Here is a 15,471-nt window from a genome sequence, read left to right on the forward strand (position 1 = left end):
GCCCTGGCTTTAGGAAGACTGCCATTCACATTAGCTAGGGGCCAAACCATGCTTATTCACACAACCAGGCTTTTATCTTTGACCTTAAATGGTCTGGGCAAACACTACTCAAATGTCTACGGTTTCAGGCATGAGCTGTTTTCACATATGGTAACTTTCAGCCTCTAGTATCATTTAACTGGTTGTCAGACCTCACTAAAAGTCTATTACAGGGCTGAGACCGTAACCCCTGGACCTGAACCTTCTGCAGAGCACACCCCCACCCCCCAGCATCCTTCAGTGTCTTCTAATTTAGTTCATTAATGAAAGTTTCTGGAAAAGGGCAATTACTTTGATCTGAACCTTTCCGTTCCCGGGTACCATTTCCAGATGCAGAACCGAAGAGTACCAGGTCCTTGGGCTAACAGCAGCCTACAACTATGGGTCTCCATTTCCGCCCAACAGAGCAGGAGGTGGGAAAGTTGTGAATCAGACAGCCTAAAAACACTGCCGCTGGCGTTTTTACTGGGTGTAGCTGGGGCTAGCAGGCTGCTGTCTGGGAGGTTGGTCTGGCAGTGTGGAAATCATCAGTAATCCTTGCAGATAGGAACCCAGCAAGGCTGACTGGGCGTTGGGGGCGGAGGGAGGTGCTGCTGGCCCAAAAGGTGTCTGTTTGCAGAGTACACCTGAAAACACAGCAGGAATCCCGTTTTGTTGATGCTCCCCCACTCCCCACCCGGGAGACAGAGTCTAACTAGATCTTGAACCCTAATCCTCCTCCATCAGCCTCGGGAGGAAGGAATGGCCTATGACACTGCCATGCACGCCCAAGCACGCCATGCACCGCCGGGATGCCCAGCGTTTACCGTCGTCGATTCTAGGTCCTAGTCCAGAGGTTTTTATTCAGCATATAGGCGGGGGAAATGTTAATGTGCTTAGATAAAAATGAAGAGGTTCTGGAGCTGGGCGTGGTGGGGCACCCTTTTATCCCAGCACTCGGGAGGCAAAGGCTGCATCCCGCGCAACACAGTGAGTTCCAGGGCAGCCAAAGCCACACAGAGAAACCCGGTCTCGAAAAACAACAACAAAGATGAAGACATTTTGGGTGGATTCCAGCTCTTTCCCGGAAACAAGTCCGCAGGGCCAACTGCCCACTTCCCCGCCACTTACCAGCAGGCAGGAATCGCCGCGGAGCTCCGAGCACGTGCCTGTTGTTCCGATCGTGGCCACCAGGGAGCGCCCAAGAGCAGGGCAGCCCGCAGCACTTAAATTTGTTTTCCCAGACTTTGGATTTGGAGGGAGGAGGTCGGGTGCGGGGGCGGGAGGAGAGAGGCGGCTGGCTGAAAAACAATCCATTGGTTCCCTGAAATTATCCCGCTCGCCGCTTTAGAAGTCAAAGGTTGCCATGTTACCTGTTGCCAGGTTGCTAAGCGTGCTCGGTGGAAAATGTGGATGAGCAAAGGCCCTCCTTTAGCCCGGTGGGTTTTCAAGCTCTGCCCGGCGCTGGCGCTGACATTTGGAGAGCAGCTGCGGTGGATTTGAGCGCCGTTAGGTTCTAACCGAGGAGTGGCTGCGTCTTACATCATTTCCAGGCATCAAGTGCCTGGGGCTTTTTTTTTTTTTTTTTTTTTCCCTCTCTCTCTCTCTCTCTTTTAATGGCTCTCAACTTTCTGATTCCTCCCCTCCTGGAATTTTTATACAGTGCACGCTCTATGCAAAACAAACTCGTCTCTGGAAGCCCAAGTTTGTAGCAAACTTTTAGTTGGGAGGGTGTGTGTGTGTGTGGTGTATTAAATAAATCCCAAACGTCGTGGCCCAGAGACAAGCCTTTCCCCTCTTCCTGCCTTCTGAGAACAATGTTTTGTTTGATTAGCCTGGTAGTGTGGGGCTCTCCCTAGGAAAGGCAGGGGCTATCAGTTGAATAGATCTTCAAGCCAGACATGCCGAGGCTTGGGGCATTTGTCTGGCATTAAGAAGTGTCTGGGATCCTGGTAACCACCAACTGGCGAGGGTGTGGATGACTGCAAGAATTATTGCCAGCCCCTCCCCACCCGCCGGCACTCACAACAGCCTCTTGCTTTTTTCCCCTTCAGTGACAGGGAAAAATGTTTTCCGTGGAGGATGCCTTGAGTGGAAGCTACTTCCCTGGAGCCAGAACCAACCGGGAGACTACTGTGTAGGGCGCTGTACTTCCCAGAGGTGGGCTGGCAGGCGAGCAAGCGTTCCTGGTCCCTGCCTCCAACCACAAGCCACCCTATCTCTCTGGGTGGCCTGGAAAGGGGGAAGCTGTAAATATTTTTGAAACAGGGCAGTAACTTTTCCATGTGGACTCTTGGGTAGAGTTTCTGTAACGCTTTGTTAACTTGTCAGAATTTATACATACTTGGCTATCTTATTCTCTCTCCTTTTATTATTATTTATTTCTTTATTTTGGTAGTTTCAGGATCGAAGACAGGCCTTTTTGAGAAAGCAGGATCTCTATGTAGCCCTGGGTGTCCTGGAACTCCCTCTGTAGGCCAGGCTGGCCCTGAATGCACAGAGATCCTCCTCCTGCCTCTGCCTCCTAAGGATTAAAGGCATGTACCACCACCACCCTGGGTTAAAAGATTTTTTTTTTTTTTTTAAATTCATCCTCAGGACACCTCCCCATATCCTCCCTCTGCAGCTTGCAGGAACTCCTTAGAGGTTTAGTGAGTAAGTTTGAAATGGTTCCAGGAGAGACTTGAACTTTGACTAAGTTCGGCTTGGTGTGGCTATAGCCCTGGTTACTTGGGACCCTGAAGCAGATTGAGTGTTCCAGACCAGTCTAGGCACCATGACAAGGCTGTCTTTTGTTTGTTTGGTTTCGTTTGGTTTGGAGACAAGGTTTCTCTGTGTAGCTCTGGCTGTCCCAGAACAGGCGGACAGACTATAGTCCAGGCTGGTCTCACACTCAGAGATCTCTGCCTGCCTCTGCCTCCCAAGTGCAGGAATTAAAGATGTATGCCAGGAGGCTGGAGAGATGGCTCCATGGTTAAGAGCACTGGCTGCTTGTCCATAATGTGGGTTCAATTCCCAGCACCCATGTGGCAGCTCACAACTGTCTGTAACTCCAGTTTCAGAGGACCCAGCACCCATGACAAAATACCAATGCATATAAAATAAAAATAAATAAAGGCATGAGCCACCACTGCCTGGTGGAGGAGGACACGATGTCTTAAATCAATCAATCAATCAATCAATAAGGAAGGAAGGAAGGATGGAAGAAAAGGTTGGGCTGAAGAGATGGCTTAGCAGTTAAGAGCACAGGATGCGCTTCCAGAGATCCTGAGTTCAATTCCCAGCATCTACATGGGGGTTCACAACCTTCTATAACTGTAGTCCCACGGGATGGGACGCCCTCTTCTGGTGTGTAGATGTACATGCAGACAAAATATCCACATACATAAAATAAATATTTTGGGGTGTGGTAGCAAACACCCTTAATCCCAGTACTAGGGAGGCAGAGGCAGGTAGACCTCTGTGACTTTGAGGTCAGCCTGGTCTACATAGCAAGTTCCAGGACAGCTGCATAGTGAGACCCTGACTGAAAGGTAAAAAAAAAAAAAAAGGAAGATAGGAAAAGAAATAGGATGTGGGCCTCTGAGTATTCTGCCATTAATAGCTGTGTAACTTAAGGACAGCCGTTCCCTTCTCTGAGCCTTGGTATCTCCTTGAGTCAGATGAAGAGGCAATATCAGGGTCCTCCTCATACAGGAGACCTTCACGTTCTTAGCTGTGTCCAGTGTTACTGCCTGTGGTTAGGAAAATCTCTACTCCTTCATCTTATCATCTTTGCTGTCTCTTGGGTTTGTGCTTTTCCGGGTGCAGGACCGGGATTTGTCTGGCACATTGGTTCCTTCCTCCCTGAGCACCGCCGCAAACCGCATGACCACTAAGCTAAGATTCATGGTTCCCTGACTAGGAACAGTGGCAGCAAACATCTCTCTTAATATGTGTGTCCTCTTCCATGGCAGGATGCTTTTCTGGGACGCCTACCTACCAAACAGTGCAGCTGGTAGCTTCTTCCGGGCTTCCTAGTTCACATCACCCACAATAGGACTCTACTTCTCAAAATGCTTTTCTAGATTTTACCCACTCAGAAAACTCCATTTGGGAAGGAAAACCAAAATCATTTTACCAAGTTCATCCATCTATCAAATGTTGGTACAATTTCTTTATCTTTCCACCCCTGACAGTTGACTGATCTGGGGGCTGAAGAGATGGGTCAGGGCTTCATAGCACTTGCAGAGGACATGGGTTCAATTCCCAGCATCCATGTGGTGGCTTACGGCCATCCGAGCTCCAGTGCCAGGGAGTCCGAGATGCACTCTGCTGATCTCCACAGGCGACAGGCATGTATAAAAGCAAGAATCGTGCACATAAAATAAATCTTTAAAAAGAGAGAAAGAAACTTGACTGATCTATACTCCCAAGACCTGACCCCTCACTATAGAATAAGGTCCGTATGTTCCATGTATGAGTAACTCATGATTACATGTTTTGCATGTGATCTGATGCTTTTGTTTTTTTTATTTATTTATTTATTTATTTATTTATTTATTTTCTCAAGACAGGGTCTCACTATGTAGCCTTGACTAGCCTGAAACTCAAGAGTGTAGATGGTCTCAAACTTATAGAGAACAGCCCGCCTCCCTAGTGTTGGGATTAGTCACCAAGCCTGACTTGTGGCTATTGTGTTTGTATTAATATTGCATGTATTTATGTATTTTGTTGGGGGGAGCACACGCATGCCCTGGTATGCACGCAGAAGACAGAGAGCAACTTTGGAGAGTTGGTTCTCACCTACTGTGTAGGTCCTGAAACCAAACTCAAGCCGTAAGGGTTGGCAGCTGGTTTTCTTTACCAATGAGCCGTCTCGGGGACCCATGTTAGTTTTGTTTCTTTAATTTCTTTCCTTAATTGTGTTAACATGCACATGTATGATCTTGTGTGCATGCAGAGATCAGAGAAGAACTTGCAGGGCCTGATTTTCTCCTACCACGTGGCTTCAGACTGAACAAGTCCGGGCGTGGTTAATAACAGGTTCAACACAAGTTCTATGCAGTATCCGGCTGGGACTCGGGGCAAGACACTTGGTTAGCAAGCTTGTGGCCGCCGTGGGCTCAGAGATCTAGCACCACAAAAATACCACCAGTAAAAGTCCTTTAGGATGATGTGTCTGTGTACAAAAAGGTTATGTGACTATTGTGTAACTGATTTGGGGGCGGGGGTATTTTTGTTTTGTTTTTCATACAGGGTGTCATATAGCCCAAATTCACCATTTAGCCACACTATGGACTATGATCCTCCTACCTCCTCCTTTCTAATGCTGAGAATATACACCATCACCTACTTCATTTGAATGACTGAATATACTTAGGTGGTGACTTTTCTCTATGTGATGGGTGTCTGCCCATACGTGTCTGTGCATCACATGTGTGTCATGCCCCTGTAGACCAGAATAGGGGTTGGGTCCTCTAGAATGGTTGTTAGTTACCATATGAGTGCTGGGAATTGAACCCTGGTCCTGTGCAAGAGCAACGACTGATCTCACCAGACCCATCCCTTATGTTTTTATTTGTAGTCCTGATGGGCTTGCTCTTTTTATATTGTTCCTGCACTCAGGAGTCACAGCCTAAACCCCAAGAAGTCAGGTTTTGCCATCCATCCTCAATAGACCAATTAATAGTGAAAGCAGAAAAGGGAGATTTATTCAATGTGGCCACACAGGGAGAGAGAAAAAGAGATCCACCAACTTCCCCCATCTTTGGGGTCATGACATGAGTGTAGGGTTAACTAAAAAGCAAGAGATATGCATTTCCAAAAGGTATGATGCCCAGCCCACTACTGCTAGGTCAGCTAACTAGTCAGGCCTTGACAAACAGACAAGTTCCTCCGTTGGATTCCCAAGGGTTTCAGCCATCTCCTCTCCAATAGAGAGATTTCTGGGGAGATTCTAATATCCCCCCCCCTTCCTTTCACAGTCACAGTATACAACTGCTAAGTGATTCCCCCATATGGCTTGATGGTTACATGACCAGTGAGTGTCCCTGCCCCTGCTTGCTTGTGTGTTCACTGGAACTCACAGAAGATGGCCAGAAGGGAGGAGTCTACATTTTTTTCGAGAATGCCTTCTGGCCCAGCGCCCCCTGAGGCTTGCCACACTGATGCTGTCTTTCATTTAGAATGTAGGCAACCTTGAGCTGCAATCCACATCTGTACTTCCAAAACATTGGAGCAGAAGGATTAAGAGTTCAAGGCCAGCTGTAAAACAAATCCAAGGCTATTCTATCCACATGAGATGCCGTGAACGAAAAAAAATAGTAAATCTTAGGAGTTTGACCACAATGATAAGAATCTGTAAAGTCTTGATTTGACTCTTTGATTCTCTCCTCTTTATCATCTATGATCTATCTATCATATACATATCTATGATCTATACGTCTATCGTCTACCTATGATCTCTCCATCATCTATGATCTATGACTTATCTATGATTCATCAATCATCTATATATCTATCATCTATCAATCATTCTATGATCTCTTTATCATCTATCTATCATCTATGATCTATCTAGCATCTATATATCTATTACCTATCAATCATCTATCATCTATCTTCCTATCTATCATCTGTCTATCTCTATCTCTATGTGTACTGTATTCACAGATGTGTCCCATACACACAGAGACCAGAGGCGACACTGGTTGGCCTGTTCCATAACTCTCTGCTTTATTCCTTTGAGACAGGGTCTCTCCCTGAACTTGGAGGTAAGCAGGAGTCCAGCAAGCCCCAGGAATGCTCCTGACCCTCTTCATTAAAGTTGGACAATCCCTTATTCTGATTTGATCTTAGCAGCTGTGGCAGCATGTCCTCAATGTTGCCCCTGTCCAATCTTACACTAGGAAAATTGCAGCTGTCCTGGAAAGTATGTGGGACTCGCTGGAGGCAAAGCCAGCCATTGTTTGGGAAATACTGGGATGTACCCATGGCAGGACCTTTTCTGTATATTATAGAAAATGAAATGATTTTTCTTCTGCGCCTATCTGGGTTTTGTTGTTGTTGTTACTTAAGAGAACACTTCATTGGTTTCTGGAGTCAAACCTACATAGACAGACAGCTTGATGATGGACATAACAAGAGCAGAAGAGGTAAATAAATAACCTAGTAGATCAGATGGCCCTGTGCTGGGAAGCAGCATTTGGTTTCTTTGGAGAAATGAGTGGGCCTGGATGTCCTAAGAAGAGATTTTGAGTGAAATAATGAGTTCACATTGTAAAGACTTGCCCTAGAGGTCATGTCACGATCGGGTGTCATTAAATTCAGGTAGGAGTGTACAGCCCTCACCCTTCTCAGACCCCTCTGGGTCTTCAGATGGATCACAGAGACAGGGGTACCACAAACACAGCGGCCATCCTTTACCTCCTTCTGGGAGGCAGTGGTTAGAAGTACTTGAAACGGGTGAGTGAGGCGACCTATCAGTTCCCTCCAGGGTCTCATGGCTCAGTGGGAGGCTTCGCTGTGAGACTGTGGATTGAACTTGAGTCTAGGTAGGCTCTTGCTGTGACCCTGAAGGAGCTTCTTCCACTGGGATCTTCTACTAGTGGATCTATTTCTCAGGAGCATTAGCGTGAGAGAGAAAAAGAGAGCGTGTGTGAGTGTGTGAGAGAGAGAGAGGGAGAGAAAAAGAGTGAGAGAGAGAGAGAGAGAGAGAGAGGGAGGGAGAGAGAGAAAAGGACAGAAAGAGAGGGAGAGAGAGAAAGGGAGTTGAGCTGAGTTGCTTCTCGCTCACTCTTCAGATCCTAAGGAGACCCTGGCAGGAAGCATGTGTGGAAGGTCCTGTGTAGGATTTGCCGATCATCTGACCACCTAACTAAGGTGACCCCGACGTATTACACACCTGAATCCTCTTCCTGAGCATGTGATATTATACCATGACGATATATGGTTTCTTCCCTTGATTCTCAGGCAACCCCAGGAAGAACAACACTGCTATTATTCTTTATGGCTAAGGAAATTACTCCAATCACAGGGCAGCAGACAGGACGGCACAATAGGGTCCTCTTGTGAATATTTTATTAGGTGAGATAATCCAAGTGGTAGCTAGGACCCAAGGCCACAAGTTGGGGTTGCGTTGGTTTTCCGTAACCCCCGAGGTACCAGCCATGGGGATGGTGTGGATGGAGAATGGAGAAACGGTAGGAGCAGAGTTCAGAACGGGGCACAGGGCTCGCTTGCTCTTTACTGGCAGGAGCTCCTACTTGGAAATGGGTTTTATCTCCCTTTTTCTGAATCGTGCTCCACAAATGGGAAGCCGAGGAGCAGCCAGAGTTCTCCAGTATGCTGAGAACTGTGGCCAGGTGTTTGGAGAGGAGGCTGGGAGCTGCTTCAGCTGGGGCCTCAGAGAGGACCTGGGCAAACGGCAGCCTAGGGTGAAGAATGCTTTCACCCTTGACTTGATGAAGTGTCCCTAAAGGAAGGATTAGGTTGGCACTTGAAGGAGTGGCATTATAGATTCCAAGAGATGCTCAGAGTCGATTCATACACAAGTGTACATCGTGTGTTGGGGGTGGGGTTCCTCTTGGGGAGTGGTTTTGCCCCCAGCAAGTACCCATCCAGAAGAGAACACAAGGGTGGGAAGGACAGGGGAGGGAAGGCAGGTAGGTAGGAAAACGGACAGAAACCACAGAAGATGGAGAGAGAGAGGGAAAAGAGAGGCAGGGAGGGATTCAGTGTTGACAGGTATAATCCGGGCTTGTCGGTCTTACCAGGATCAGCCCGCACATGCTGGCAACCTCGGATTTCCTCCTCAGTGTAAATTACCAACCGCCCAAATCATCTCTGACGTTAGCTCTGTGCCCTGTCCCCAGCTTCCTCTCACTCTCTCCCTTGCTACCGGACCGCTGACCAATGTAGTCCATGCCGACGTGTAACTTCCACTTAGAAACCTCCATTGCAGGGGGGGGGGTGCGTGCTGCCCAGTCTCCCCCTCTTGGGACGACGTGTGACCCCATAGGCAGCACCTCGGCGACCCACCCCCACCCCGATCCCCAGCAAAGACCTCACTCACTCTGCCCATGGCCTGGTTTTCATGTTCGGCGTCTGGGAGTGAGTGTTCCGTGTGCGCCGGTTTCCAAAGCCCGTCACTGACAGTATCGCCGCGATACCAGACTGTCCATGCAGGAAATCACAGTCTCTGTTTTCACTATCTTCCAGTGTCATCTTGCATTACAACATATAAGAAGACACCACCTCCAGTCCCACCCAGAACTACCACGAAACCTTTCATTTCTATCACAGCCCAGAGTAGCACAGAGTCTGCGCAAGACGCCTACATGGATGGACAAGGCCAGCGTGGAGACATGATCAGCCAGTCTGGCCTCAGCAACTCCACCGAAAGTCTAGACAGTATGAAGGCTCTGACAGCCGCCATCGAGGCCGCAAACGCCCAGATCCACGGCCCAGCAAGCCAACGCATGGGCAATAACGCTGCTGCTGCTGCTGTCACGACCACCGCCGCCGTAGCCACCGCCACCACCACCGAGGACAGGAAGAAGGACTTTAAGAAAAACCGATGCCTGTCGATTGGGATACAGGTAACAGCTCCCCGTACCCTTGAGATGCAACCCAGCTACGGAGAAGCGTGCCTCTTCCTGATTTGTTTGTTTTGTTTTGTTTTTGTTTTTGTTTTTCCTTTTTCCTGTGCGCGTGTGTGTTTTTGTTTTTCTCCAGATCACCATTTTGCCATTGGAAGTGAGATAGCTATGTGTAGGATGAGAATTTCAAGTTATTAGTGCTGAATTTATGTATGTGTGTGTGTATACATGCATGCATGCATGCATACATACATACATACACACATATATATATATGTTTATTTTTTTTACCTTGTTAAGTGTGATCAGAATCATGAAGGTGTTTTATCTGTACCTCTTAGCTGCTAAAGAGAAATGTGGCTGTGGCAGGTGGTGCATGTCCTTAATCTAAGCTCCCAGGAAGCTGAGGCAGCAGAGCTGCAGACTGAGCCAATGTGGTGGTACACACCTTTAGTGTCTGCACTACGAAGCAGAGGCAGTCAGAGCTCTGTGAGTTCAAAGCCGACCTGGGTTACACATTATGGTTCTGTCTCAAAAAGAAATAAGAAAAGGAGGGTTGCACGTTTAGGCTGCTTATCCCTTTCTTAAAACAAACAAGCCAAAATACCCAGAAATGAAAGGGCAGAATTACAGCTGCCATTACTTTGTATCCTAACCCTTTGGGCTCAAGTACATTTTGATTCTCAAACAGAGTTCAGGAGCTGGAGAGATACACGTTCATGACTAAGCACACCTGCTGCTTTTACAGAGGATCTGGGTTTGGTTTTCAGCATCCAGATGGCGACTTACAACCAGCTGTGTAATTTCAGCTCATGGGGACCCAGTGCCCTCTCTGGCCTCCTCAGACACCGGTTACACACATGGTGCACACACACACACACACACACACACAGGCAGGCAAACACTCACACATACACAGATAATGATTTTTTAATTGAAAGTAGTTCCCCCCCCCCACACACACACAGGCAGGCAAACACTCACACATACACAGATAATGATTTTTTAATTGAAAGTAGTTCCCCCCCCCACACACACACACACGCACACAGACTATATCTGTGGAAAATATCACTATATTCTGATCATGGTTTCCCCTCACCCAGGTCCTCCCAGAACCTGCCCACCTCCCTGCCCAGATTCTTTTTTTCTCTCTCTCATTAGAAAACAGACAAGCACATAACAATAAAATAAAGTAGGAATAAATAAACCAGAGTAGGACAGAACAAATAGGAAAAAAAAACAAGTCAAAGAAAGAGCACATGAAGTATATATATATATAGATGCAGACACACTGAGCTCCCGTACAAAACATAAGATCGGAAAACAAAGGCCTGCAAGGTTTAAAAGAGAAAATACCCTCGACAAAGCACTAAGTACAAAAACCTCCAAAGACACCACTCAGTTAGTTTTGTGCCGGGCGCGGGGCCTGCCCTTAAGTGTGGTTTGTGCACCCACTGAGACTGCTTTGAAGAAAACGAGTTTTCCTTTGCGAGCAGTTGCCCATGAAGTAGCTTCTGAGCTAGGGTGGGGGTCCCTGCCCACTTTCTCCTCTCAGCACTGGGACCCCATCCGTCCCGGAACCATGCGGGCCAGCACTGCGAGCTCATGCGTGTGCTGGTTTGGTTCTGCTGTGTCTAGAAGGCCTTGTCTCCTCGGTGTCTTTTATTCAAAAGAGTATGAGTGAAGCTTGAGTGCACAGAGGTGCTTTCTGCAAGCCTGACAGCGTGAGGTCAGTCCGTAGAAGCCGCTGGTGGAGGGGGAGGCCCAACACCTGTAGTGTGCGCGTCCTCCCAGCACAGCGCTAGAGACCTGTCACACACATGCCCATACTCACAGATACTCCCTCTCCCTCCCTCCCTCCATCTCACACACATACACACACACACGCACACGCCCGTACAATACATACTCTCAAACACATGCGCTCACACACACTCACATATCACACACACACATTCACACAGTACATACACTCATGCACATTCACAAACACACTCACATATTCACCCACACACACACACATATTATACACACACACACACACACATTCACACAGTACATACACTCATGCACATTCACAAACACACACTCACATATTCACCCACGTGCACAAACACTCACACACAACGCATACACGCACACGCGCACACATGCCGGCACACTCCAGCACTTTCACACACACACACACACACACACACACGATACCAAAGTTAGTAAAGGAGTGCGTATCCGAGTATTGCTGAGGCCATCACCAGGTCGCCTTATGCCTGATCCCATTGAAGTGCCACATGAGAACAAACTGTGATTCATCACTCACAGATGCGGGAGGCCAAGGGCAACCGCTAACGTGGAAAGCAACAGCTCACCCAGCCTCAGGAGGAAGGGAAGCGATCGGGCCATTGTTGGCTAGTTAACCATGCGTTTCGTGAAAATATAATAGCCAGTTCAGAGACTTCTTGGCTCTTTTCCCAACTCATGCTCCACAGAGGAAATGTTACGGAAAATATTTTATTGTGTTGTCAATTTCTAAAACAACACCCATCTGACCTTGCTTTGGTTTTTTTTTTTTTTTTTTAATGTATTATGTGTGCACACACGCACACAGACACTTTCAACAGCGCACTTGTGGAGGTCAGAGGTCAGCTTTCAGAACTTGATTCTCTTCTTCTGCCCTGGATGTCAAACTCAAGTGAGGAGACTTACTTAGCGGCACGGCTCTTACCCACTGAGCCATCTTGCCAGCCCATCTTTTTTTACACCTGTCAGGGTGACCCTAAGACACATTCATGTCTGTGGTACCTTCTGAAGGTGACAGTCATTTCTCGACAAGGCAGACCGTGAGTCACAAGCACACTGAACCCACTCTTGGAACGTCTGCAAGCCAGGCGTGAGCACATTTTCATTCTACTGTTGTATCTTCACAGTCCATTCTGCAAAGTTCCCCTTTGAAGGACAATTACCGCTTCCCTCACAGAGGGGAGCCAGGTGCCTTCCTCTAGGCTGCATAGCACGGGTGGTCAGGTCTCCCAAAGGCAGCGCACCGCACGGAAGCTTGGGAGTAGATGGCAGCTTAGGAGTCAAGAGTTCAAGCCAGCCCCCTGCCCATATCTCCTGGTTCCCACTGGAAGCTGAGTTTCCCTTCAGTCACTAAGGGATCTGACCCTCCTGCCTTTCCTACCAAATGATAAGATTATAGGCATGCATCACCAGCACTGGGAACAAGTGAAGATTTCTATTTATTTATTGTGAGTGTAGAACAGGGGTGAGGGAGGGGGGTATTACTGCCATGGCACACACATAGAGATCAGAAAAGAACTTACAGGAGCGTGTTCTCTCCTTCCGTTATGCAGGCCCCAGGGTCTAATCCATCTTGGCAGTGTGCCCTCCCCCCCCCCCCCCCGGTGAGCCATCTTGCTCATCCAAGAATGAGGTTTTGAAAACTCTAAAATTCCAGGCCTGCAAGATGGCTCGGAGGGGGAGAGGCTCTTGCTAGTACAAGGCTCATCTTCTGAGCTTGAGTCCCAGGGCCCATGGTAGAAGTTGAGAACCAACTCCTGAGAGCTGTCCTCACCATGGCTGGCACCCCAACTCACCAGTACCACAAGACACACACACTCTAGACCCGTGTCGGGTTGTTGTTTAGCGGACACAGGTCTCTGTTTGGGATGCCGAACCACTCTGCCATGGCTGTTGGTGGTAGCTGCACAGCAACGCAAGTGTGTTCAGCACCGCTCAACCATGCACATCACCATGGTTACCAGTGGGAAAGTTTACGTTACACAGGCTTCACCGTGGTGATTAAAGTATCTGCCTTTCTATCTGGCACCAAATTAGTGCCATGGAATGATAGCTTGCTTTCATTTCCTCAATGTTTGCATCATTCTCTTTCCCTCTTTGTATATTATTTTCAATAGCTAATGCATCATCCGAAACTCAAAACATTGTTTAGCTTTTATTTACTTGTCTTACGAACATTTGTATGTGGTGACTGTGCCTGAATGCATGTCTGTGCACCATGTGCATGCAGAAGTTTGCAGAGGTTAAAAAACAAAAACAAAAAAAAAAAAAAAAAAAAAAAAAACCAAAAAACAAAAAACAGGACACTGGATTCCTTGGAACTGGAGTTATAGGAAGTTGTGAGCCATGTGCTAGGACATGGACCCTTTCAAGAGCAGTTTGTGCTCCTAGCCTCTTAGCCATCTCTCTAACCCCCAAAATTGTGTGTGTGTGTGTGTGTGTGTGTGTGTGTGTGTGTGTGTGTGTGTGTGTGTGTAAGATGACAAGACTTCTCAACAAGCTGTGATCAAAAACCAATCCATTCTCTTTTGGATGGGAAATCAGTACACTCAGTATTTGTGTATAATGCTATTTTGTGAATATTCTAGCAAATATCTGTTTTTCTTATTCCTATGTTGCCCTGATGTTAACATGTATCTTACAATACTCTATGCTTTGCTTTAATGTTTTTTTTTTTCTTTTATCACATCTGCTTAGTTATTTAATGTGCCATGGGGGGGCTGGCTTATGGCATGGCTTGCTTCTGGAAGTCGTAGGACAAACTGGTTCTTTTTTTCTACCGTGTGGCTCCTAGGGATTGAATTATTCCATTTGTCAGGCTTGGTAGCTTGTGATTTTGACCTGCTGAGGTATCTCATCTGCCCACGGTTTCTTGTCTGTTTTTTTTTTTTTTTTTTTTTTTTTTTAAATTTGTTTGTTCTCAGGACAGAGTTTCCCTGTATAACCCTGGAACTTGCTTTGTAGACTAGACTGGCCTCAGACTCAGAGATGCACCTGCTTCTGCCTCCTGAGTACTGGGATCAAAGGCGTGTGCCACCACAACCACCCGGCAGCACACCTTTTTTTCATTTAATATGTATTCCGGGTGGGGTCAGGTAGGGCGTCAGATAACATCAGTTGCTCCCCAACTTGCTATATAAACTTAAAACTTCTGGTCCTCCTGTGTCCACTCCCCAAGTGCTGGGATAACAGACGTACACAACCATGCCCAGTTTATGTGGTGCTAAGGATCCAACCCAGGGCTACACACACGCTAGGCCAGTGATCTGCCAACTGAGATACATCTCCATTCCCCCTTTTGTGTCTTAACTGCTAATTTAGAGCTTCCAAGAACACATTTGTCTGTGAAACTCCCTTCCAATACTCACAAGACATTGCATACAGTTACCCTCCATATCCACGTGTTTGATATACACAGACTCAGTCAGCCTGCCCCTGGGGCGGGGGAGATGGCTCAGTAGTTAAGAGAACTTGCTCATACTCCAGAGGACCTGAGTTTGGTTCCCAGCATTGGCAGTGGGGGAATGGCTCACAGCTGCCTCTAACACAAACTGCAGCAGGTTCAACACCATCATCTGGCTTCCACAGGGTGGCCGCACGCACGTGACATATGCACACACAGACTCACATACATAAGAATAAATCTTCAGAAAAGTGCATCTGTGCTGACCGTGTATAGACAATTTCTTTTCATTATTCTGTACACCGTGCAACTCTGCATATCATGTCGGTAGTATTAAGTAGGAATGCTTTAGACATAGCAGCATACAGGGAGGGATGGTGTAGCCATGGGTAGGCACTGAGCCATCTCATGTGAGAGGTTTGAGCCTTCTTGAATCTGGATATCTATGGTGATCATAGAACCAATTCCTGTGGAGACTGGTGAACGACTATGCTTGTAAGTCTGTGGAGGAATCGTAGACATTTGTCAGCTTTGGGAGTAAAACTGTGTTTTATTAAAATCAGTAGAGTCGGGGACTAGAGAGACGGTTCAGTCTTTAAGAGCACTTGTTGCTTTGGCTGAGGAGCAGGGTTCCGTTCCAGCACTAACACACACAGTGGCTCTCAACTG

At 47.3% G+C, this 15,471-nt stretch overlaps 1 protein-coding gene across 1 annotated transcript in view; it reads left to right on the forward strand.

Moving 5' to 3' along the window:
- The window catches only part of Dlgap1 (DLG associated protein 1), a 263,784-nt gene that overhangs the window by 209,473 nt on the left and 38,840 nt on the right, over positions 1-15,471 (forward strand). The window contains exon 5 of the mRNA XM_051190910.1: positions 9,220-9,599. Within this exon, the coding sequence (XP_051046867.1) occupies positions 9,220-9,599 (380 nt within the window). The remainder of the gene's footprint in view (positions 1-9,219; positions 9,600-15,471) is intronic.

This window comes from Phodopus roborovskii, unplaced genomic scaffold, assembly GCF_943737965.1.
Source record: "Phodopus roborovskii unplaced genomic scaffold, PHOROB, whole genome shotgun sequence".
Lineage (NCBI taxonomy): Eukaryota > Metazoa > Chordata > Mammalia > Rodentia > Cricetidae > Phodopus > Phodopus roborovskii.